Source organism: Oncorhynchus clarkii, chromosome 6 (assembly GCF_045791955.1).
Source record: "Oncorhynchus clarkii lewisi isolate Uvic-CL-2024 chromosome 6, UVic_Ocla_1.0, whole genome shotgun sequence".
NCBI classification, from domain to species: domain Eukaryota; kingdom Metazoa; phylum Chordata; class Actinopteri; order Salmoniformes; family Salmonidae; genus Oncorhynchus; species Oncorhynchus clarkii.
Window position 1 is genome coordinate 34,118,065 of NC_092152.1, and position 25,507 is coordinate 34,143,571.

General features: G+C 43.0%; 2 protein-coding genes across 3 annotated transcripts in view; both read right to left on the reverse strand.

The window, feature by feature from the left end:
- The window catches only part of LOC139411047 (solute carrier family 23 member 2-like), an 81,753-nt gene extending 81,295 nt beyond the window's left edge, over window positions 1-458 (reverse strand). The window contains exon 1 of one of the 2 annotated variants that reach the window (XM_071156839.1): window positions 202-458. The gene's annotated coding sequence lies outside the window, so the exon portion shown is untranslated. The remainder of the gene's footprint in view (window positions 1-201) is intronic. The other variant, XM_071156838.1, reaches the window with a different exon arrangement.
- A 4,999-nt stretch (window positions 459-5,457) lies between these two features.
- LOC139412043 (calsenilin-like) lies at window positions 5,458-17,184 on the reverse strand. The gene is made up of 7 exons (XM_071158831.1): window positions 15,842-17,184; window positions 11,057-11,181; window positions 10,489-10,558; window positions 10,020-10,198; window positions 9,493-9,597; window positions 9,257-9,319; window positions 5,458-6,314 (listed from the first exon to the last, which is right to left on the reverse strand). Exons 1-7 carry the CDS (start codon window positions 15,951-15,953, stop codon window positions 6,267-6,269), a joined length of 702 nt encoding a protein of 233 aa, XP_071014932.1. The 5' UTR covers window positions 15,954-17,184; the 3' UTR covers window positions 5,458-6,266.
- Window positions 17,185-25,507: the final 8,323 nt, after the last annotated feature.

Consider the following 25,507-nt stretch of genomic DNA (forward strand, 5'->3'; position numbering starts at 1 on the left):
CCCTCTGATTATGAGCATGCATTGCTATAGACATGATCCTTCTGCTCCCTCCGCGTTTGCTATTGGTCCATCCTCGGATGTTGTATATCTCCCTCTCTCTGTCACACTGTAGCTAGCTATGGCGTCATATTCCCCATCACGAGAATGATGCAAATACTGCTAGTGAGCACCAAACAGCTGGCTCCCCAGATAAACACTCACCTGTCCTGGGGAAGGAACACCGGCAGGACCCGTTTCCCTTCAGGGTTATGGTAAAGTCCCCGTGGCGGTGCTGGTGAGGTTAGGGTTGGTTAGGGGTGATACAGCCAAAGGTAGGTTAAACCCGAACAACAACCTTCAAATGAAGCCGAAATGAGCGTTAGATGTGTGTTGGTCCAGTTCTTAGTAGGTAGAAAATAACTATTCATGTAGTCTCCTGCGCCAGTGTTTGGGGCTGTCAGACAGCAATGTCTGTAGATACAGAAAGAGTGTGTATTATGTAGTCTACAGATAGGCACGGGGTTGACTGGACACATAACAGCGCATGCTCAGATAGAACCTGACGTCACGCCCTTCCTCTTTGTGCTTACTGCCACGTTCATGACAACCAGGAACTCAAAAACTTCTGACTTACGACTTTAGTGCGTTCAAGACAACTGGGAATAAAATGAGGTCAAATCATGACGTCAGTGATCTTCAGGTCGGAAAGTCGGGGCTCTATAAATATACCCGTGTTTCCGACTATGAATTCCGAGTTGGCTGACCGTTCAAAAGATTTATCCCAGTCGGAGCTCGTTTTTTTCTGAGTACACAGTTGTCTTGAACAAAACTGAAGTCGGATATTTCCGAGTTTCCAGGTTTTAGAACGCGGCAAAATTCAATGTGTTCTGGGCACGCCGGTTCCAGAAGCCTACCCTTCCTCTTTCTCTCAATGTTTCTCCTCCAATCTCCCCCTCTTTCTCAGTGCTCTCGTTTCGACAAGCTTATCCCTGTTTTTATGAACACAAAATGTCGTCTTCCACTTTCTCCCTGGTTCTGTGGATATTTGCACCGTTCCATACTCACATCTAGTGGTATTCTAGGCGTATCGCAGCAACACAGTTCTTCAAGACCCATGCTCCACAGACATAGACATGCTGCCCAAATATATAACCCAAATAATTACATATCCAAAACAAGACCAAGAGGGGGGAGGAACACAATAATGGTTTAATGTAGGCCTTCTAAAAAACGGTCTCCAGATTGCATTGTAGACTGAAGTACTGCAATATTGTGCAGTCATCTGTTGAAATGTGAACTGTGCCAATATTAACCAGTTTCCTGATAATTCAATCTCTCTATACTGCATGTATGCATGTCTGTCTGTCTGCCTGTCTGTCTGCATAGCAGCAGGAATTTGTTTTGAGTAGGGGGTGCTGAGTGCAGGGGGTTGGGGGGAAAAAATCCCCTTTATAATAAAGAATTTGCAGGCCAACAATAAAATACAATTCCTAATGTGATGAGTAACCTAAGCATAGGACATGATTCGGTAACAGTAGTCACTGTAGCCTAAAGTAAATTGAAATACATTTGTCAAAAGTATACAATTACTCCCGTCTATACAGAAATAAAGAAAATAATTCAAAATACTTCACCAGAGAGCATGACTTAGCCACAGGGGATAATTTGCTTCTTTTAAAGCTGTGGATTGTTTCAAATCACATATACATGCCTAATTGGGAATCCCGCAATTTGGGCAGCGAGCTTGGCAATATAGGCCTAGCTGATTATTGAGATGCGGCTGTCAGTAAAAAGCAACGCATCTAAAATGTGTGTAAAGATGATGTGCCTTTAGTATAATTTTAAATGTTGAGAAAAGAAGAAGGGGAGGGATGTGTGGAGAAGATGTTGGCACATCTCTCTCCAGAATGCACCCAGCTGTCTCCCACCAATTGTTGCGCATTCATTGTTTTATTGTGTTAACTGTTTGCCCTCTGATTGTTTATTTTGTATAAATTCCCCATTACATACCGTATGTTACCATCAGTAAATGTACTGTTATTGGTTACATTCATTTCTGGTAGCTCTTTCCTGCAGTCAAAGGACCAAATCTCCCTCTAGTGGCCTCATGGGTGGAATGTTATTCATATCGTTCATCATTTTATAATTAATAAACATTTCAAAAAACCCACAGAAAATCTGGTGTCTCTGTGTCAAACGGGTTTTGTTCATATTTCAGTCTTCTGTGATGTATATAAAATGTAATATTGGAATGCAAACTCAAAATTGAATACATTTAAACTATATCTGACATGGTACAGGTGTCTTCTTTTTTAAGCCCATAACCATGTGTATGAGGTTTATACCTCTGTTTCAAAGTAGATTTGTTAAGACTACCAAGAATCCCGCTGTGTGACCCTGATTTAACCCACTGCAGTAAAACGTTAATACTTTACCTGAAGTCAGTTGCCTATTTGGCCTGTAGTATGTTACTGCATAGACCTTTCCTGCAGTGAAATGACCTAGTGGCCTCATGGGTGGAATGTTATTCATAACATTTTATAGTTAATAAACATTATTTTTTTTAAAAGCTGAAAATCCTGTGTTTCTATGTTAAACGGTTTTGTTATATTTCAGTCTTAAATTATGCATATAAAGTATAATATTGGGATGCAAATTCAAAACTAAATACATTTCAACTCTATATCTGCCATGGTTCATAACTATGTGTGTGAGGTGTATACTTTTGTTTCAAAGTACTTTTGTTTCAAAGTTCAAACACTGTGTGACCCTGATTTAGCCCTCTGCATTAAAAGTTCACCTGAGGTTGATTGATTTTTAAGTGTGAGGTCTTATCTACAATCCTACCACTTTTTTTTTTACCATCAGGCATGATATTCAGCCTGGCAACCCTCCGATTGCAGGCCCACATCGTTAACCTAGGTTATCCTCCTAGCTTTCGCCCTTCTGTTTCTCAATGTGAAAGTCCAACTTCCTCATAGTGGTGCTCTTCGTCGACATCAAGTGGTGATATTCTCATGTTATGCAACAATATCACATCTTATCACATTCCATTTGTTTTCATCTCGTCATCACATTACTCTGCTCATCTTCAATTCCCTTCCACCACAATAAGCAATAACCATGTTATTTTATCACCGCCATTTTCGAACACAGATAAATAACAACAATAAAACTCACAGCAACTAAATCAATGATCAAAGCAGGTACCTAACAGATCAGGCAGTCAACTCAAAGACCAACAGAGGAATTTATACAGCAGTCTGGCAAATCAGTCTCCATCCAGAAACAAAGTCATATTTGGGCATGTATTTATCAACAAGCATCTCAGATTAGAAGTGCTGATCTAGGATCAGTTTTGCCTTTTAGACAATAATGAATACGATTTGATGTACAGCAGGCACCTGCTCTTAGATCTACTCTTTATGTTGTTTATTATTGGCCCTGTAGTGTAAGATCTGCTACAGTATATTATCCACTCAATGAACTAACTAAAGTGCTTCATTTTTCATTGGCCAAAGTGGCCGTGTCCTCCTGACCTGCTATGGCCTGGCTATTGACTAATCCCCAATCAGCCTTTACCCTACCAGCACCTGCCACTGACGCATACACCAGGGAGTGAGATCAGACATGACAGACATACACAAACTCTCTCTCAGTGCTCGCTCTGGTGGTTATTTATGCATGTGAGATAAAGTACCCCACATGACAATGACTACAGGTATGTGAGGTAAAGGCTTATGTAGGCATGTAGTATTCCAGAACTTGAACCTTAATGTGTGTGTGTGTGTGTGTGTGTGTGTGTGCGCATGTGTGGTGTAAGGGAGCTGAGACCTGAGGATTTGGGACAGTAGAATCAGGAGTCACATGTTTGTGAAGGTGTTTGGCAGGAGGAGTAGCACTAGAGATGCTAAAGCCTGGATTTACATCATGCTCCACTTGGCAACACACACACACGTTCTAGCGCTCATGCACACACGTACACTTTGTAACGCTCACATACACACCCACCCACCCACTCATGATGACATCCCACGGATAGTGAAATGATCAACACATACAGCCTAGGAATCCTGGGAATTCTCAATCAGGCCATTTAGAATTCAAATTAATTATGAGTTAAGAATTCCCTCATGTTTGCACTGGTCATTCTAGTCTTTCTGCTTCAAAACAGGCCCTCCTTCAAACAGTAAACAACACAACATTGTTTTCTCATGGAGAGAGTGGCTCACATGGAGTGTGTGTGTGAGTATATATATGTCTATGTGTGTGTGTGTGTGTGTGTGTGTGTGTATGACATTTAGGCCAGGCACCAGGGCTTGGCCATGCTATCTGTGCATGCTTTAGTTCTATGGTTTGGTCTCTAGTCTGTTTCATTCATTCATGCCACACCGCACAAACAAACACACACACGCACACGTGTGAACAGAACTAATCTGCTCCAGGCCAGGTCACATGAGCTATGTTGTTATGGCAAAGACAGAGAAAACCTCTGTTACGACACTCTACCTTTGAGACAATGTGATTTCCTAGAACAGGGCCACAGGGTACAATATATAGGGCCTGGTGCCTAGGGGCTTTGGTGGTTAGGGCTTAGGTGTAGGGGTATGAAAGTATGGGGTGGGGCGGGGTGTGGGTATGGGGTTTGTCTGCAGTCTGAGCAGTCAACGTGTTACAGGTATAAAGGATTATAGTATTACCATTATTTACCATGGTATTACCGCATCAGGATTATCGCATATTTTTGCCGTCCCAGAAATGCTTTTGGTTTCAATGAGAAGAGCAGGCATGTAATAATAATTTCTGCCACAAGAACACTGTTCCTTCATTCACTACTGCATATATCTGTACAACAACAACACCACATACCTTATCAGGGCTTAGGATAGGAAATTACAGTGATGTCATCACTAGCGGTCAGTGCTCAGACCTCGGATGATCACATCACAATGGACCCTATTCCTGAAAGGAAATTAGGGGGCCATTTTGGGACATTAACAAAACAAAACCTCTGATGAACGATTGAGAAGAGGGATCAGGCCATAGCTGTATACTCTGTATTCATCTGAGGATGGCTTTAGTTTATAACACATATACATCTTAGTATATTTGTCTTGTTGTTACACACATTATAAGGAGGCACTGACATACTGTACATCTCATGCTTATCCGTTGGTGACTCGCTGGTCCGTTGGTGACAGAACAGAGTGACCCTCACTGTGTCACCTAGAACTATGGCCAGACGCAACCAGTAGGGTTAGAGCCCACCGCCCGTAGGGGTAACTCAAAACTCCAGAACTGACTTGAAATGAAACAAAATACCTGTACGATCAAATGATCCAAAAAGACATACTAAAGATGTAAGGCTACAATTCCATCAATTAGTATTCTGTAAGTGTTAAGAAAACCTGCCCACAGATTTGGTTTGGCCTTAACCTTAACCCCACCGACTACTTACTACCAAACGAGCAGTACAGATGAGAGCACAACGTCTTAACTTTATTTATGTTATTATTATATATTACTGTCTATACATATCTACATACACACTGAGTTTTCTTTTAGTGGTCTACTGTGACTATCTACATTTACAATGCATTCTCTTCTGGTGCATATTGTAGAATATGAATGATTCTTAGTGCAAGCGCATGCTTCAGTACTTTTCTTTTTAGTGTCTCTGTGGTGTTTGGTGCTGGCGTCCTTGCCCAGGATCAATCCAACTTGCTGTACGCTACATCAACTCTCTTAAACACTCAAAGAAGTGTGTCAGTGCATCCCCATATAGTATGTGTAAGTGCTGTGTAAGTGTACTTATGTGTTATAGCTACAGGATCCTGGTCTGGAGGTCAGCAACATCCTGATGAGTTTCCACAATTGCCACTCTCATATTCTCTCTCCATCTTTTGATTAGTCATTTGTCTTTTTGGTCCAATGAGAAGGCAGAGTTCTAGAAGCTCCTCGGATCATCAGTGTTGAGCAGTTTGGTCCTTCTTTCTTTGGGAAGCTGACAAGCTGTAAAGTAGAAGAAGTCCCAGTAGCTCTCTTCTCTCCTCTTTTCTTTCTCTAGTGCGCTCTTTAGTCCACAAGCAGTGGCAGGTTGAGGCTAGTGCAGCAGTAAATTAACTCTGCTAGTACATATCTGTGGATTAGCCATCCTAGATTAGGATGCACTAAATTGAGTGTGTGTGTGTGTGTGTGTGTATATTGTGTGATTGGACAGGGGTTGTGTATAGACAGGAGGACGGGATCGGACGATGGGAGAATGACGTAGAATGTTCTGCTGGGCTCTAGAGCACGTTCTCAAAGAGCTGCATGGAGTTCATGATGTTCTCGTCCTGGAAGACAAACAAACAAGACAGACTGTTGAACGAATGTCATGAGTCTGCTTCTTGTCCCCACAATGAAATCTCTGTCCGCCTGTCTGTCTGTCCGTTCGTACGTTAGTCACATGTGATGTCTCAGACAGCTCTGGCCCGATTTTGACAAAACTTGGGTGAATGATGCATCTTGCCATGAAGATCTGACATTTACAAAGTTATACTGATTGCCCAAGGCGGGAGCTACACTAATTAACTGACATTTGCAAGTCACACCAGAGAGGAAGATGCGAAGTGAGAGGGATAACTGGATCCAAAAAACGCAGGTGGCGTTTTTTTATTTATTTAGTTTTGGCTCACCAAGTGAGTAGTTTTTGTATGGAGGTCAATGAGAGAGTGTCGAATTTGGTTAACAAACAATGTAATGGCTTATTTGCTACATGTGGCTTATTTGATCAAAAATAAGTTTAGTAGTGCTTAGCTTGTTATGAGTGAACTGATATAGGGGCGGCAGGTAGCCTAGTGGTTAGAGCGTTGAGCCAGTAACCGAAAGGTTGCTGGATCGATTCCCTGAGCTGACAAGGTAAAAATCTGTTGTTCTGCCGCTGAACAAGGCAGTTAACCCACTGTTCCCCAGTAGGCCGTCATTGTAAATAGGAATTTGTTCTTAACTGACTCGCCTAGTTAAATAAAGGGTAAATATAAGTAGCACACCTGACATCCTGGCAACTTTGAAAACCCCCCACTTTATATTGGAGTGCCTGTTGTTCACACATGTATCTGCCCTCTCATTGGCTAGAATGTCCCCACCTGATCTTGCCTCCTCCCGACTGCCTTCCATTTTTTTAAAGACATTTCTTGTTTAACACATTGTTAAAGAGGCAACTTGAGTATCTGGCCCATATAATGGATAATCTATGGTCACACACAATAACTGAAATGTGTTACTCACACATGATATCTCAATTGGCCCAATGGGGGGAGCTGCATCATTTGCGGGGGACAACATGTTTACTGTTGCCTTGTTAATCCATAGTACAACATAAATATGTATGTTCACAGCCACAGTAGCCAACCCCCTAAGTATTATCCTAAGAGCAGGATTGGTGCTCCAGCCCAAGAGTATCTGGCCTGTTTACTTCAAATCCGCCATTCAATACAATACAACTTAATTTGTCCATGTTACAGCGAACAACAGAAATGTGTCTTCTGCACTCATTACTCATAACTCCCCAGATAGCACACATCTCTCACACACAGTTGAGAGGAGCTCAGGTCATGGCAGTTGCTTCTTCCAGGATTCTTATGGGTGGCTGCTTGTCCCTTGATTTTTCAAATATATACACTACCGTTCAAAAGTTTGGGGTCACTTAGAAATGTCCTTGTTTTGAAAGAAAATCAAGTTTTTTTGTCCATTAAAATAAAATCAAAGTGATCAGAAATACCTTGTAGACATTGTTAATGTTGTAAATGACTATTGTGGCTGGAAACGGCAGATTTTTTATGGAATACCTACATAGGTGTACAGAGGCCCATTATCAGCAACCATCACTCTTGAGTTCCAATGGCACGTTGTGTTAGCTAATCCAAGTTTATAATTGTAAAAGGCTAATTGATCATTAGAAAACCCTTTTTCAATTATGTTAGCACAGCTGAAAACTGTTGTTCTGATTAAAGAAGCAATAAAACTTCTTTAGACTAGTTGAGTATCTGGAGCATCTGGATTTGTGGGTTCGACTACAGGCTCAAAATGGCCAGAAACAAATAACTTTCTTCTGAAACTCGTCAGTCTATTCTTGTTCTGAGAAATGAAGGCTATTCTATGCGAGAAATTGCCAAGAAACTGAAGATCTCATACAACGCTGTGTACTACTCCCTTCACAGAACAGCGCAAACTGGCACTAACCAGAATAGAAAGAGGAATGGGAGGCCCCAGTGCCCAACTGAGCAAGAGGACAAGTACATTAGAGTGTCTAGTTTGAGAAACAGACGCCTCACAAGTCCTCAACTTGCAGCTTCATTAAATAGTACCCGCAAAACACCAGTCTCAACGTCAACAGGGAAGAGGCGACTCCGTGATGCTGGCCTTCTAGGCAGAGTTCCTCTGTCCAGTGTCTGTGTTCTGTTGCCCATCTTAATCTTTTCTTTTTATTGGCCAGTCTGAGATATGGCTTTTTCTTTGCACCTCTGCCTATAATACCTCTTCCCTGTTGACGTTGAGACTGTTTTTTTGCCACCTGTTACTGCATTGACAGCCAACGACCACCTATTTCTTTACCACTACATCACTGGTTCTGATGGTATTTGATGAAGACATTGACACTGTACTAGCTAAAACATGTCAGCTAGATAACAACATAGATGCAGTTCCCTTAGCACATGCTGCAAATATTGTGCATCACCAAATGTTCCTCTCTGGGTTCCCAGAAGCATTTCATTGTACTATGTGCATGTGACCATTAAACTTTGACTATATGTTTTGGTGCTTTCATCACAAACTAAACAATTATTATTCTTAACCACCCCACTACCAGAAAAGCTCATAATTCAGTAAGCTAATAATGATAATTCCAAGGTGGCATCCTGCTATGTTGAAAGATCATGAGAGAGGACACAGAACACTCAATGCACAAAGACACTAACCACTTGCCCTGTGCTGGTCCCAGCCTGTTATGTGAATAGTGTATCAGAGGATTGGGTACTGCGGCAGTATAAATACACATTTCCACTGTACGTCTTATGGCTAATGTTGAAAAAAATCTGTTAACGGTTTGTAATGAATGATACTGCAACACTCAACGGTGTTATGATTGGTTTCATAAAGGTGTTACGAATGCCTTATGCATACCCCCTTCAAGTGATTCTGTTAACGTTGTCTATGTCTTTTATTAATTATGTCAAAGTGTGAGGTAGCGCACAGGTCTGCTGTTGTGTTGATGCATGTTTTGTAACTGTGGTACCTTCTGACAGGTCTCAATGAACTCCTCAATGGTCACCACTCCATCTCTGTTCCTGTCCATTTTCTGAAAAAAGAAGAAAGGAATGGAGAGAGGGAGAGAGGGAGGAGCAGAATGAATGAAGTAAGGAGAGAGGACGAGAGCATGTTCAGTAAGTAAGAAGCATTTTGTTGAGGCGTGCGTGCATGTTGTGTGTGCATGTTGAGCGAGTGTGTTTGTGAGCACAGCGCTGTGTGCACCTGGAAGAACTTATCCACATGTTCAGAGGGTGCCTCATCCCGTACACTTGGGTATGTGTACCTGCCCATCATATCATAGATGGACTTCATAATAGCCAGCATCTCCTGAGAGAGAGGGAGAGAGAGGGAGACAGAGAAAGAAAGAGCGAAGAGACAGAGGGAGAGAGGGGTCATAGTTTACCGTGATGTATCTAAAGCTACAGATGTAGGATCTTAATTTGAGCCACTTTGCTACAGCAGGTAAATAATCCTGCAGCAACAGGAAATGTGAATGATTATGTGGATAATAATGAATGGAATTTTTTTAGGGGTTGATACACTTTTCATTAGGGCAAATCAAGTCTGAAATTTTAAGCGGAGATTACAGACTTTAGAAGCCTTTTTTAAATCTTGAATACACTACATGTTTGCATTTCCTGCCGTGCAGAAAAAATCTCAGTAACTAAATAGTACTACAATTAAGATCCTACATCTGTAGCCAATCATTTAGATATGTGGTGTTTCTATGGTGGCCAATCACAGTGTACCTCTTTAGTGATGTATCCATCCTTGTTGATGTCATACAGGTTGAAGGCCCAGTTGAGTTTCTCTGTGACTGACCCTCTCAGAAGAACAGACAGGCCAATCACAAAGTCCTCAAAACGAATGGAGCCATTTCTGTCCATATCAAACGCATTGAACAGGAAATGTGCATAGGTGGTGGCGTCTGTAGGAGAGTGGGGCGGGGGGAGAAGAGAGGAACAGAAGAGAGGAAAGATAGGGGAGGTAGTGTACAGGAAAAGGGTTGAAGAAGGGAGAGAGAGGTTAGGGGAAAAGGGATGAGGAGAGGAGAGAGATGGAGGGGAGGAGAGAATGTTGGGGGTAGGCAGACATTCAAATAATCAGTAACCATAAGCTTTTCCTGTTATTCTCCCTGTAGTTCAGGTGTGCTTTTGTCATATTCCAGGCACAAAGAGACAGAGAGTAGCTTCAATGGAGATAGTTATATCCGCTCACCTCCTTGGGGAAAGAACTGAGAATAGATGGTCTTGAACGTCTCTTCGTCAACCAAACCACTCGGACACTCCTACGAGACAGACAGACAGACAGACAGACAGACAGACAGACAGACAGACAGACAGACAGACAGACAGACAGACAGACAGACAGACAGACAGACAGACAGACAGACAGACAGACAGACAGACAGACAGACAGACAGACAGACAGACAGACAGACAGACAGACAGACAGACAGACAGACAGACAGACAGACAGACAGACAGACAGACAGACAGACAGACAGACAGACAGACAGACAGAGAGAGAGAGAGAGAGAGAGAGAGAGAGAGAGAGAGAGATAAAGAGAGTTACAGGGAAATTAGCCATATGCCTATTAATGGTGAAGTAATTTCAGTACATCAATAAGCTCAAATCTACTCTGATTTATTCTACATTCTTATGTAGAACTCCAAACTGCCCACAAATAAAGATCCAAGCTCAAACTGCTAAAATAAAGGCAAAAAAACCTCCCAAATACAGTCCTACAGCCTCCCTACCCCATCCTCTCTGCTCCCCTACGTACATTCTTGAAGCCCCTGTATAGTGACTGGAGCTCCTTCTTGGTGAACTTGGTCTGAACCTGCAGCTGGTCCAAGCCTTCTGGCTGGTGACGAACTATAGACAGCTCCAAATCACTGTCACTACTGTCTGTAGGAGGAAAGAGCGGGTAAGAGGGAGAGATAGAGGGAGAGAGAGAGAGAAAAGAGAAGGGGATAGAGAGAAGGAGAGGGGAAAGAGAGGGAGAGAGGAAGGACAGTGGGAGAGAGGGATGGGGAGACCATGGCAGGCAGGGAAAGAGAGGAAGAGGGAAAACAAATTTAAGGGGTGGAAAAAGGGGCCAGATTAAGAGTTAGAAAGAAATTGAAGAAGAGTGAGATAAAAAAAAAGGAGGACTCAAAAAGAGAGGGAGGTACTTTCTTTTAAAGTGTGATCTTTGCAGAGAAACTACGTTTTCTGTTAGTATTCACTTATTACATTTGAGTGAACAGGTGCCAAATTAGTAATATTCAATAACAAGGCATTGAAAGAACTTAATTCTGAAATATCCAATGATTTTTAAAAAATGTGTATTAGTCCTACTCGTTCTAACAAAGTAAGAGAAAGCACTAACACTGTGAGAAAGAAAAGCAAGACATAGCTCAAAAAATGGGGAGTTTCTAGAAACCAAGAGATTTCTATTGCTTCCATACTCACCATCTTTAAACACACACAACAGAGAGAGAGAGAGAGAGAGAGAGAGAGAGAGAGAGAGAGAGCAAGAGAGATAGAGAAATGTAAAGACAGTTAACGGAGTAAAGAGAGGTATAGAGACAGTGAGAAAAGAGAAGAAAAAAAACAGAGAAAATGGTCAAGTCAATAATTGTGGAACGCAGATACTGACTAGGGAGAACAGGAGAGGAACAGACAATCTTTATAAATGCAGTTAGTCCCACTCTCTCCCTCCATCTCCCTCCATCCAACCTCTCTCTCCCTCTCACCATCCAACCTCTCTCTCCCCCTCTCTTTCTCCCTCCATCCCCATCTCTCTTACCAGTCTCTGTGATGTCGATGAGTCCCAGTAAGTGCATCAATTTGAGGAACATTAGTACAAGGCTGACTCCCACCTGACACTCAACTCCCCTTCTTCCTCAGTCTTTCCATCTTTTTGTTTCCCCAAGAGTGAAAATTCTGTCTCTCTGTCCTCTCTCCCTCAGTTATCTCTCCCTCCGTACCCACTTTCCCTCTGCCAGTCTCTCAATAAAATACCATCTGTCTCTCAAACTAAAGACAGATATTGCTTTGGATCCTTGGGATGCTTTAAAGTTCCAGAGAGTTCTACGGTTCTAGAGAGAACAGTTCCAACTGTGATTCAGAGAGATTTAAGTTGAAGCCATGAAAAGCGATTGGACCAGATTCAACCTCAATGATATCCAAAAGGACCTAAAACAGCCTTTCAAATCAAAACTGAAACTACAGGGAACAAACACAATCCTTCTTTCCATGAGAATTCCTAAGCTGTTTTCCCAAAAGATTATTCCGATTGTTTACTTGTCCCGTCATTTTACTCCCAAGTCCTGGGACATCCAGGTGAGAGGTTACTCATTTCATCCCGCTGAATCAAACTCTGATGAGCCAACAGACATGCGGCACTTAATTAACAGTGTAAATTTACTCTCTTCCATCCCTACTTATTTCCTTGGCTTCCCCTCCTCCTCTCATTCTCTTCATCCCATTAACCCGTGGACTCCTGTCAAAACTACCCACAGATACAGACAGAACCTACCACATTTATTTTTTAAATAATTGTGAAAAATCCCACACATTTAGGGACAGTTCCATCGACAAAGGAAATCCCACACACTCTCTGCGTACAAGACAAATCTGTAACAAGAAGTCTGTATCCATTATGAAGATGTTTAACAAGATGTTTCCACAACATTAACACAGTACTTGTTAGTGAACCCATTTGCCATTGAGGAGTCAGTGTAGATGGCTGCATCTCAATAGTCTAAAGTGGCTTTCTCTCCTCCTCTTCTTTCCTTCATCTGCTCTGATCTGACAGAATAAGACAGATGGCAGCTGACACCCAATAGACATGCGCCATATTGTTATCACCATCTGTTTTCAGATAGGTGCAAATGAAGGAGAGGAGGCAAGGAAAGGAAGACTCTTTAGTTTAGAGTAATGAGACCCAGCCATCTGTCCTAAATCCCATGTCCCCAGCAGGCTCTGTGATCCAGTTCAAGTCTAATTGTTCTCATCTCTCCAGAGTTCATAAACACAGCTCTCAGCAGGCTGACGCTTCACACAGGATGCATCCAAAATGGCTCTGTGGGCCCTGGTCAAAAGTAGTGCACTATATAAGGAATAGGGTGCCTTTTGGGACAAATCCACAGTCAGACACAGTCAGAAGATATACAGCATTGCTGTAATTCACTGGACGCTGGTTCACTCAAGGCCTGTGACACTTGCCAAAAACTCCTGTTATTTAAACGTCGTCATACCAATGATTTTCAACTCACACACACACACACACACACACACACACACAAAGACCCCATTGCAATAAAAACAGGGGGTGATCAATACTGTCCTCTGGTGGCAGTAGAAATGAAGTAGTAGGCAGGAGTCCAAGCAGTATTGATCAGTCGACGGCCATTATTACATTAATGGCCAGACTCTCTCATCTAACTGACGCCACACACAATCCAGAATATACAGCACCACCACACATGCCAGAAATAAATCAAACAGATCCAAAATACAACACACATTAGGACTGGTAAAAAGTCTCATTTCAAAAGCAACAACTAGGGATTTGTGTGTTACACACACACACACACACACACACACACACACACACACACACACACACACACACCAATACCCATTATTGGATGGTGGTTAATGGTGCTAGGTGGATATACATCATGTAGCTGGTAAAACAGATGCCCTTATTTGACTGCTGATCGATTTGGCTATGTAACTATTATTATTATTATGGCTAGGTGACTTTGTATTTCTCTATTTCCATTTCTGCTGGGACTGAGTGTATATCAGAGGGGCACTTAAGAAAGAAAGTGGGAAAGATTGAGAGAGAGAAAAATGAGGAAAAACTATTGCCGGGACACTATTGAACAGTGGGAGAGGATTCTGGGGGCCATTGCGGGATGGCCAGTGTCCTTCATGGTCCTGGCGAAGTACTGCAGGCTCCACATTTAGGCGGTCTCAAAGAAAGCCTGTTCGATACTGCATGTATAATTAATGCTAGGTAATGCTAGACCTGGGTGTGGGCCATGCCTCTCTGAAGATGTGACCACAGAGAGATGGAGAGAGAGGGAGGGAGGAGGAGAGAGAATGGTGCACTGTGGAAGGACTGAGAGGGAGAAGGGAGAAAGAGAGAGAGAGAGAGAGAGAGAGAGAGTGACCCTCAGATTAAACAGACACACAACAAATTTTTAAACAAATCCAATTTTGATAAACTCCCATATCTATTGCGTGAAATACCTTGGTGTGCCATCACAGCAGCATGACTTGTGACCTGTTGCCACAAGAAAAGGGGCAACCAGTGAAGAACAAACACCATTGTAAATACAATCCATATTTATGTTTATTTATTTTGTTTCCCGTGCCAATAAAGCCCTTTGAATTGAATTGAGAGAGAGAGAGAGAGAGAGAGAGAGAGAGAGAGAGAGAGAGAGAGAGAGAGAACATATCTCACCAGGGTGGCCAGGCAGGATGTTAAGAAGAAGAAGAGAGATGCATTGTAGAGGAATTGAGAGCGAGAAGAGCGGACAGAAGTTTGGGTTCAGAAAAATAGAACAAAATAATACTATGAATAATGGGTGAACCACTCCTTCACAAAAAACTGCATGATCAACATGATTCACCATCGCCACCTTCGCTTGAGTCTATCCACAGGAGCAATGAATGTGTCAAATACTACATTTACCTGATCCATAGACAATAAGATAAAAGGCACATATGGAATTATACTACTCTCTAATGCTTATGATGTCTGTGATAAGTCTAAACCGAAGCACTTTAATGTGGGGTTGAAGGCTTTCTATTGTAATTGATTTGGCACAGTGGCTACAGAACACTTTGTCTGGCCTTTGGCCTACAACTATATATTATTCAGGGAACTTTATAGAATCTGAATGATGTTATTCTCTACAGTAAACTTGACTTTAATGCCCACTAAAACATTTTTCTCTTGAGAGATATTTCCTAATCGATACCACAATCGCCTGTCTCAGAATGCCCAACTGCCCTACCCCAGCCTTAGAAGATGGCAGCTTTATGTTTGGTTAAGTTGACTAATTCAATTGTTGGGAACATATATAGAGTGTGCAACTTTCTTTCTATACTATCTTAGAATCTATCAAATGCCAAAATAGCAAACACCAAATGCCCTATCCCAGATACTAGTTACCCAGATACCACATAGGGGCGGCAGGGTAGCCTAGTGGTTAGAGCGTTGGACGAGTAACCGGAAGGTTGCAAGTTCAAACCCCTAAGCTGACAAGGTACAAATCTGTTGTTCTGCCCCTGAACAGGCAGTTAACCCACTGTTCCTAGGCCGTCATTGAAAATAAGAATTTGTTCTTAACTGACTTGCCTAGTTAAATAAAGGTCAAATAAAAAATAAAAAAATCCACTTTGCCTCCCAAATACAAGATGCAGTTTGAACACCCGATAGCAGATAGTTAATGCCCATTGTGCCCATTTGTGAACATGGAATAAAAAGATACAGACCCCCAGCATTTTTGCTTCCCTGCCATTTCATTGGATTTCTAGCCTACTGGAGCCTCCTCAGGGCCCTTACCTTCAAAGGAGGACATGGGCTCCAGGATGCCAAAGCCCTTGAGCACGGCCACAAACATGATCATGACCACACCAATGGCAAACAGCTCCATGCCCTGGATCTGAAACCCCATGGCTGGGAGAGGAGCCCGCTGAGGGAAAGCCCACACACAGAGGCCTGGTGCCCGGGGAAAGGGGGGGGGGGGGGGGGAAGACTCCAGCAGGTGCAAGGTTAATGATAGTGATAGTCGCTGTGGTTGAACAACAGATGCTAGGCTATCCACCAGTCAGTCAGGTAGGCTAGGTACTTGGAGGCTTGGCTAAGCTTATCAGCTGGTGCTAACATAACGAGCAGGGCAGCATGAAAGAATGGACAAGAAAATGGATGTAAAATGTCAAAGATTATGGAATGGAAAATATTAAAAAGTGGGTAGACATGGTGAAAAAACGCTCTCTTTAGATCTGACCTGTGGGAAAATAGAGGTTGAGTCCAAGGCCACTTATTTTGGTGGTGAGGAGCGGTCTAAAGTGAACTTTGTTGTCATTCCTCCACAGTTGTTCTCAAAAATCCAGACAGATAGCCATTGATAGAGCATCGCTGTACACCTTTACAGTCCAAATAGTAAACGTCAATCATCTTAGAGCCGTCATTTTGGGGGGCTGAATGACTGAATCATCTCTGGATAAAATCACCTTCAGGAACTACAGAGAATTCCAATCGATGTTCTGTGATATCCGGTTCATGATGTGTTTTAAAACTGTGAATCGTTGAAGTGAATCAGATGACTAACTTGCTGAGTCAGGAAGGTGTGTAGAAGTGATGAGAGTGAAATCCTACACCTCACTGTGATCATCTCATCTTTCCCACGATATAAACAGAAATATAAGAACATCCACAACATAAAGAAACAGAATCTATGAACTTAAAACAGTCCCTCTCTGTGAATGAAACACAATACCGGGTGCCTTTCCTTCCTTCCTTCCTTCCTTATTTTAGATCTTGTCATAGTATACAATATGTGTAAATCAATCAGTTAATCAATCAATCCACAATATAATCAATACTATAATTGACAGATCAATAGACTAGTTAAATATCAGTACTCTAGTCTCTGATAATTCACCAAACACCACTTTCTAAGACGTTACGAACAATCTTTCCACTTATTTCTCTTTGTTTCCCGACCATTCCTTCCTCTTTCTCTCAGTAACACTTGGTCCAGTCCAGTCCAATCGAATCTGGTCCAGATCTGGTTGGGTTCACGCCAGGTTCGATGTGATTCACGCTAATGCGGTTCACACGGCCAGTATTTTCAGTCCAGTTTATTCCAGGTAGTGACTACATAGGGTTCCGGAGGATTGGGTCTGTGTAGAGCTGAGAGGTGTCCGATGGACTGAAGAGCTACCAGCAAGCACCGCCCATCCCTTACCGCCAGTAGCCTTCCCTTCTCTCCTCTTCTGCGCTCTCTCTCTCTCTCCCCCCCCCACCCTCCTTTCATCTCTCTCTTTCCCCTCTGTCCCGTAAGAAACCACAGATGATGAAGCTACAGTGGGCAGTCCAGTGACTCTCTTCATCCACTCCAAACCTCCTCTCTTTCTGTCCATATCGCCCCTCCTCTCCTCCCTCTGTTCATCTCATCCGTCTCACCTCTCTTTCCAGCCGACCTCCATCCCCCACATTTATTCCTTCACACTTTCTAACCACAGGCTCAGTATCTCATTTGGTTCCCTATTTTATTCTCTTTATCTATCTCCCATTCGATCTCTCTCTCTCTCTCTCCCTCTCTTCTCTTTCTGACCACCTTCCCCCTCTCATCTTCTCTTTTCAGACGTAGTGCTTGGGGACCAGGGGTGAAGTCACATTTCCAGACTGAGACAGAAGGCCCGATAGGAGGATCAAGCACACACACACACACACACACACACACACACACACACACACACACACACACACACACACACACACACAGCAAGTGCTAGACAAGGGCTGTGTTCAGAAGACAATAAAAGGAGATGTTTCTGTATGTGTGTATGTGCCCACTTGTGTGAGACATATCTGTGGATAAGTGGTGGAACACTGAGGATAAGATACAGTAGTTGATGAGTGTGGACTTGCTAATGCTTTGAGTAAGATGGCGATGGAGACGTGTGTGTGTGTGTGAGCGCTCACTAATGCATTGATGCAGATGGCTGGGAGACAGCGAGAGGCCAGAGTGAGAGAGATCAATGAACCTGTGCTGAGCCTCTCCCCTGTCCTCTGCTCTTAACTCCACAGCACTAACTATACCACTCCATATCCTTATATCTATACACTACAAGCATCAATACTCTGACATGTTAGGGAAGCCTTCTTGGCAATTAGATAGACATATAACCTGTGATCCTAAATGTGTGCATGTATGTCTGTATGTATGTCTGTCTGTCTGTGAATACCAGTTGGAAACTTTACCCTCACGAAAACACTTAGCTACTGTAAATCTCACCCTACAGTATGTCGCTCCAGTCACTCAATACCCACAGTGATTTGGTTCCACAGAGTGGTGTGGTGTGTGTGTGTGTGTGTGTGTGTGTGTCATCCCAGCCAGCATCACTGCAAATATCAGCTTATTATCTAATTTGTTCAACACAAAAAACATACAGTTTGCTTCAGAGCAGACAGACAGGAAAGAGCTGAATGTCTGGTATCTGGTCAGTGAGTGGATCATCATTAGCTCCAGACCCAGCCTCTGGACAGCTGAGCCATAGATCGCCTGAGGATTGAGCCACGCTATTCGTATCTGGCTGGGGAAAACAGTCCTACTCTAACAGAGTCCAACACACAAACAGACAAGATACACACCAATATGGACATGTCTAAATACTTTTAAACACCGTAGAGCCATATTCAGAACAGGACTTACTGAGGAAAGAGAGGGAGGGAGTGGAAAGAGAGAGATGGTACATGTGATGGTGTACAATGCCTGAGCAGTGGTATCTAGCAGCATTATGGTGACAGTCAGACAGAGAACATGAGTATAGAAATAAACAGCATAGAGAGAAAAAGCCACAGTAGAGAGGTCGAGAGTAAGGTGAAAGCCAGAGAGAAGAGTAGTAGAGAGTGGGGTGAGAGCCTACCTGAGCGGTGGTAGCGTGCAGCCCTATGGTGACAGTCAGACAGACAGCTGGGGCGAGACAGACGCCTCCTGGCCTCCAGGGAGAGAGCTGCCATCACAGCACCCATAGCAACCAGGCGAGACCAGACAGCACAAGGTGACAAGAGAATAAACTAGACTAGACAAGACGAGACTTCAGCTCTGAATAGAGATGCCACAAATGCCAAACTAAAGACTCCAATGAGATGACACTAGAAGAATCGATGCAAGATTCCAACGAGAAGAGACAGCTACGATTGGAGAAAAACTAGTCACAACTTAACACGTCAATGAGACACACGCAAAGTGATCCACTCAGTAAATAAAGTAACAAAAAAAGCAAACTCTCAGATAATAACTATCCTACCCGTCATATCAAACTACAGACCGATAGATCAACTGATGCTGAAAACTGTGTGGAGAGGGCAGACAGTGTGTGTGTGTCACATTTCCCAGTCTGTTTGGAGTTTGTGACACTGGGCTTGAGTCAGAGATGAAGAGAGAGAGAGAGAGAGAGAGAGAGAGAGAGAGAGAGAGAGAGAGGGGGAGAGAGAGAGAGAGGGAGAGAGATCAAACAGGACATTCTAAAGAGCCTGACCTTTCACATGAAACATCACACACTTCCACCACTTTCTTCTCTTCTTCTCTCTGTCTGTTTCTCTCACTCTGTCCACATTCCTCACATTTAAGTACCCTTCAACTCCCCTTCCCGCTCTCCTATCTTGTTCCATGATCACATGTGAAAGACTTTAAATATACTACCTGTAACACGTGTGTACCTGAGGAACTGTACAAACTGTTGTAAAAGTTGGGTCTTAACTACGTAACCACACAAAGTACAAAATTGGTCATATAACCATGCTAAGGAGACTTTTATCTCCCTCACCAACTTCAAACATCTGCTATCTGAGCAGTTAACCGATTGCTGCAGCTGTACATAGTCTATCGGTAAATAGCCCACCAATTTTTACCTACCTCATCCCCATACTGTTTTTATTTATTTACTTTTCTGCTCTTTTGCACACCAGTATCTCTACCTGCACATGACCATCTGATCATTTATCACTCCAGTGTTATTAACCTGCTAAATTGTAATTATTCGCCTACCTCCTCATGCCTTTTGCACACAATGTATATAGACTCTTTTTTTTCTTTTTTTCTTTTTCTACTGTGTTATTGACTTGTTAATTGTTTACTCCATGTGTAACTTTGTGTTGTCTGTTCACACTGCTATGCTTTATCTTGGCCAGGTCGCAGTTGCAAATGAGAACTTGTTCTCAACTAGCCTACCTGGTTAAATAAAGGTGAAATTAAAAAAAAATGTTTTAAAAAAGGACAAAATCCAAGCTGTGTAATGATTTACAATACCCACTAGAGGGCGGTAACATCATGTATGCAGCAGAGTCACATTAACCTAAATACGGCTCTGGTATACAGTAATGCTGACAGGTTTGTGATCTGATATCTTCAGTCCTCATTGTCAGTCAATGAGAGATGAAACATGGGAGGATGGATCCAATGAGAGTTCAGCCTATTTAAAGAATCACATGAAGTGTTACTCAGCTGTTCTCCAGAAACAGTCACGATCATGTAACATGTGTAGGTCTACAATGTGTCACGTGGTTGGTCACTCCTATGTTCCTGTTCAGTGTCTCAGTGCCACAAGGATGTAATCGATTCAAAACAGGAACCCAAATGGAAACAAAAGAAACCCATTCGATTACACATATGAGGCAACAGAATATGTTTTTTTTTTTTTAGATATGTCGAAAAAATTGTTTTAATTCATTCATTCCAAAATAATGGTCTAGCAGGTAAAGTTGAAGGGGAATTTCACCCTGGCTCTGCGACAGTACCTACAGTGCCTTGCGAAAGTATTCGGCCCCCTTGAACTTTGCGACCTTTTGCCACATTTCAGGCTTCAAACATAAAGATATAAAACTGTATTTTTTTGTGAAGAATCAACAACAAGTGGGACACAATCATGAAGTGGAACGACATTTATTGGATATTTCAAACTTTTTTAACAAATCAAAAACTGAAAAATTGGGCGTGCAAAATTATTCAGCCCCCTTAAGTTAATACTTTGTAGCGCCACCTTTTGCTGCGATTACAGCTGTAAGTCGCTTGGGGTATGTCTCTATCAGTTTTGCACATCGAGAGACTGAAATTTTTTCCCATTCCTCCTTGCAAAACAGCTCGAGCTCAGTGAGGTCAAATCAAATCAAATCAAATTTTATTTGTCACATACACATGGTTAGCAGATGTTAATGCGAGTGTAGCGAAATGCTTGTGCTTCTAGTTCCGACAATGCAGTAATAACCAACAAGTAATCTAACTAACAATTCCAAAACTACTGTCTTGTACACAGTGTGAGGGGATAAAGAATATGTACATAAGGATATATGAATGAGGTTGGATGGAGAGCATTTGTGAACAGCAGTTTTCAGTTCTTTCCACAGATTCTCGATTGGATTCAGGTCTGGACTTTGACTTGGCCATTCTAACACCTGGATATGTTTATTTTTGAACCATTCCATTGTAGATTTTGCTTTATGTTTGGATCATTGTCTTGTTGGAAGACAAATCTCCGTCCCAGTCTAAGGTCTTTTGCAGACTGCATCAGGTTTTCTTCCAGAATGGTCCTGTATTTGGCTCCATCCATCTTCCCATCAATTTTAACCATCTTCCCTGTCCCTGCTGAAGAAAAGCAGGCCCAAACCATGATGCTGCCACCACCATGTTTGACAGTGGGGATGGTGTGTTCCGGGTGATGAGCTGTGTTGCTTTTACGCCAAACATAACGTTTTGCATTGTTGCCAAAAAGTTCAATTTTGGTTTCATCTGACCAGAGCACCTTCTTCCACATGTTTGGTGTGTCTCCCAGGTGGCTTGTGGCAAACTTTAAACAACACTTTTTATGGATATCTTTAAGAAATGGCTTTCTTCTTGCCACTCTTCCATAAAGGCCAGATTTGTGCAATATACGACTGATTGTTGTCCTATGGACAGAGTCTCCCACCTCAGCTGTAGATCTCTGCAGTTCATCCAGAGTGATCATGGGCCTCTTGGCTGCATCTCTGATCAGTCTTCTCCTTGTATGAGCTGAAAGTTTAGAGGGGCGGCCAGGTCTTGGTAGATTTGCAGTGGTCTGATACTCCTTCCATTTCAATATTATCGCTTGCACAGTGCTCCTTGGGATGTTTAAAGCTTGGGAAATCTTTTTGTATCCAAATCCGGCTTTAAACTTCTTCACAACAGTATCTCGGACCTGCCTGGTGTGTTCCTTGTTCTTCATGATGCTCTCTGCGCTTTTAACAGACCTCTGAGACTATCACAGTGCAGGTGCATTTATACGGAGACTTGATTACACACAGGTGGATTGTATTTATCATCATTAGTCATTTAGGTCAACATTGGATCATTCAGAGATCCTCACTGAACTTCTGGAGAGAGTTTGCTGCACTGAAAGTAAAGGGGCTGAATAATTTTGCACGCCCAATTTTTCAGTTTTTGTTTTGTTAAAAAAGTTTGAAATATCCAATAAATGTCGTTCCACTTCATGATTGTGTCCCACTTGTTGTTGATTCTTCCCAAAAAAATACAGTTTTATATCTTTATGTTTGAAGCCTGAAATGTGGCAAAAGGTCGCAAAGTTCAAGGGGGCCGAATACTTTCGCAAGGCACTGTAGTTATTACTATATTAACAACATTACGTTTTTATCATAAACATCACAATTATCCAAACCACAAGCTAGAACCAGCACATTTTCATTTTACTGGTAGAATCGGGAAATGTCCATTCCCTGTGTATTCCTGTGTTGCTCCGTTGGTAGAGCAGCGCCAGGATTGAGGGTTCGATTCCCACGGGGGACCAGTATGAAAAAAGTATTCAAATGTATGCACTCACTACTGTAAATCCCTCTGGATAAGAGCGTCTGCCACGTAAATGACTAAAATGCCAACTTGAAATGTATTCGTCTGCTCAGAGTAAACCACAAATTCCTGCATTCATAGCGACTCCTGATACCGCCCGCTAGGTAGAGGGGGCATGCCCACAAACTTGAATAATGGTGACCAACATACAGCAGCAGAGAGGCTGTGACAGTAGGAGTGATGTTTTGACCAATTTGTGTTTTCGGGGTGGGTGAAAACAGAGTTGGGTGCTGTGGAATCGGTGAAGGTCACCAGAAGTGGTCTGGTGATCATTTATTATGTTTCCTCTGGTCAGAGGGAGCAGGTGCTCGTTAAGGTTTTCAGTTGAAAGAGAGGAGGACCAAAATGCAGCGTGGTTATTCATAAACATCTTTAATGAAGATGAAAATACGAACAATATACAAAAACAATAAACGTGACAAAACCAAAACAGCCCTATCTGGTGCAACAAACACAGAGACAGAAACAATCACCCACGAAACACTCAAAGAATATGGCTGCCTAAATATTGTTCCCAATCAGAGACAACGATAAGCACCTGCCTCTGATTGAGAACCACTCTAGGCAACCATAGACTTTCCTAGACAACTCCACTAACCACAATCCCATAACCTACAAAAAAAACCTAGACAATACACACCACATAAATACCCATGTCACACCCTGACCTGACCAAAATAATAAAGAAAACACAAAATACTAAGGCCAGGGCGTGTCAGTGCTCCGCGTTAAATGAATGGAGACAAGAGAGGTGAATTGTTTTGCTCTCAAGGAAAGGGCACCATTGAGAAGAGTGATTACTTATGTACATATAGGTAGAGTTATTAGTGACTATGCATAGATAACTACAGAGAGCAGCAGCAGCGTAGAAGGGGGAGGGGAGGCAATGCAAATAGTCTGGGAAGCCATTTGATTCGATGCTCAGGAGTCTTATGGCTTGGGGGTAGAAGCTGTTTATAAGCCTCAAGGACCTAGACCGGTTCCCGATTGCCGTTTGGTAGCAGAGAGAACAGTCTATGACTTGGGTGCTGGAGGCTTTGACAATTTTTAGAGCCTTCCTCTGGCACTGCCTGGTACAGAGGTCCTGGATGTCAAGAAGCTTGGCCCCGGCGATGTACTGGGTTGTACGCACCACCCTCTGTGGTGCCTTGCGGTCGGAGGCCGAGCAGTTACCATACCAGGCAGTGATGAAACCCGTCAGGATGCTCTCGATGGTGCAGCTTTAAAACCTTTTGAGGATATGAGGACCCATGCCAAATCTTTTCAGTCTCCTGAGGGGGAATAGGTTTTGTCGTGCCCTCTTCACAACTGTCTTTGTGTGCTTGGACCATGTTAGTTTGTTGGTGATGTGGACGCCAAGGACCTTGAAGCTCTCAACCTGCTCCACTACAGCCCAGTCGACGAGAATGGGGGCGTGCTTGGTCCTCCTTTTCCTGTAGTCCACAATAATCTCCTTTGTCGTGATCACGTTGAGGTAGAGGTTGTTGTCCTTGCATCACACGGTCAGGTCTCTGATCTCCTACCTATAGGATGTCTCATCGTTGTTGGTGATCAGGCTTACCACTGTTGTGTCATTCACAAACCTAATGATGGTGTTGGAGTCATGGCGGGCCGTGCAGTCATGAGGGAACAGGGAGTACAGGAGGGGACTGAGCACGCACCCCTGAGGGGCCCCCGTGTTGAGGATCAGCGTAGTGGATGTGTTGTTACCTACCCTTACCACCTGGGGGTGGCCCGTCAGGAAGTCCAGGATCCAGTTGCAGAGGGAGGTGTTTAGTCCCAGGGTCCTTAGTTTAGTGATGAGCTTTGTGGGCACTATGGTGTTGAACGCTGAGCTGTCGTCAATGAACAACATTCTCACATAGGTGTGCCTTTTGTCCAGGTGGGAAAGGGCAGTGTGGAGTGCAATTGAGATTGCATCATCTGTGGATCTGTTGGGGCGGTATGCGAATTGGAGTGTGTGTAGCGTTTCCAGGATGATGGTGTTGATGTGACCCATGACCAGCCTTTCACTTAGCTCCTGAAACTGATCCCAGTTTGCCCTACCAAACACACACCTGCTTACTGCATCCACTGACAACTACTCCTCCCTCCGGGCTACTATGCATACTAGGGGGTCAAAGGATTGTTGTTAGTGTCGGACTTCTTTTAAATAAAGCCCGCTTTGGGGGAGGGAGGTGGGCCAAAGCACGAAGCACTGCCCAAGACAAGTTGTAGTCTTTCAGAGACTGTGTCTGCTTGTATATTTGGCAATGAATCCGCCAATAGGAACATCGCTGAAAGAAGTCCAATAGCTCTATCGAACAAGGACAATCATATATACACCCAATTCATCTTAACTCATACCAATCCCTCTGATACAGATGACAATCACTCATTCATACTTCACCTCAGCCCTGCAGGTTTAGAGACAGCCACAGCCAGGCAATTAAAATAATACTTTTTACCCAAAAGCTAATTTCTCTCCCTTTGAAATATCCCCCCCTCTCTTTCCCTCTCGCCCTGGGTCTCACCTGCCCACATTTCTTCTCTCTCATGTTGAGAAATGAAAAGAAGTCATATCTATCACCCGCTGTCATTCCATCATCACCCCTCTCTATCTCTATTTCTCCACCTTTTCT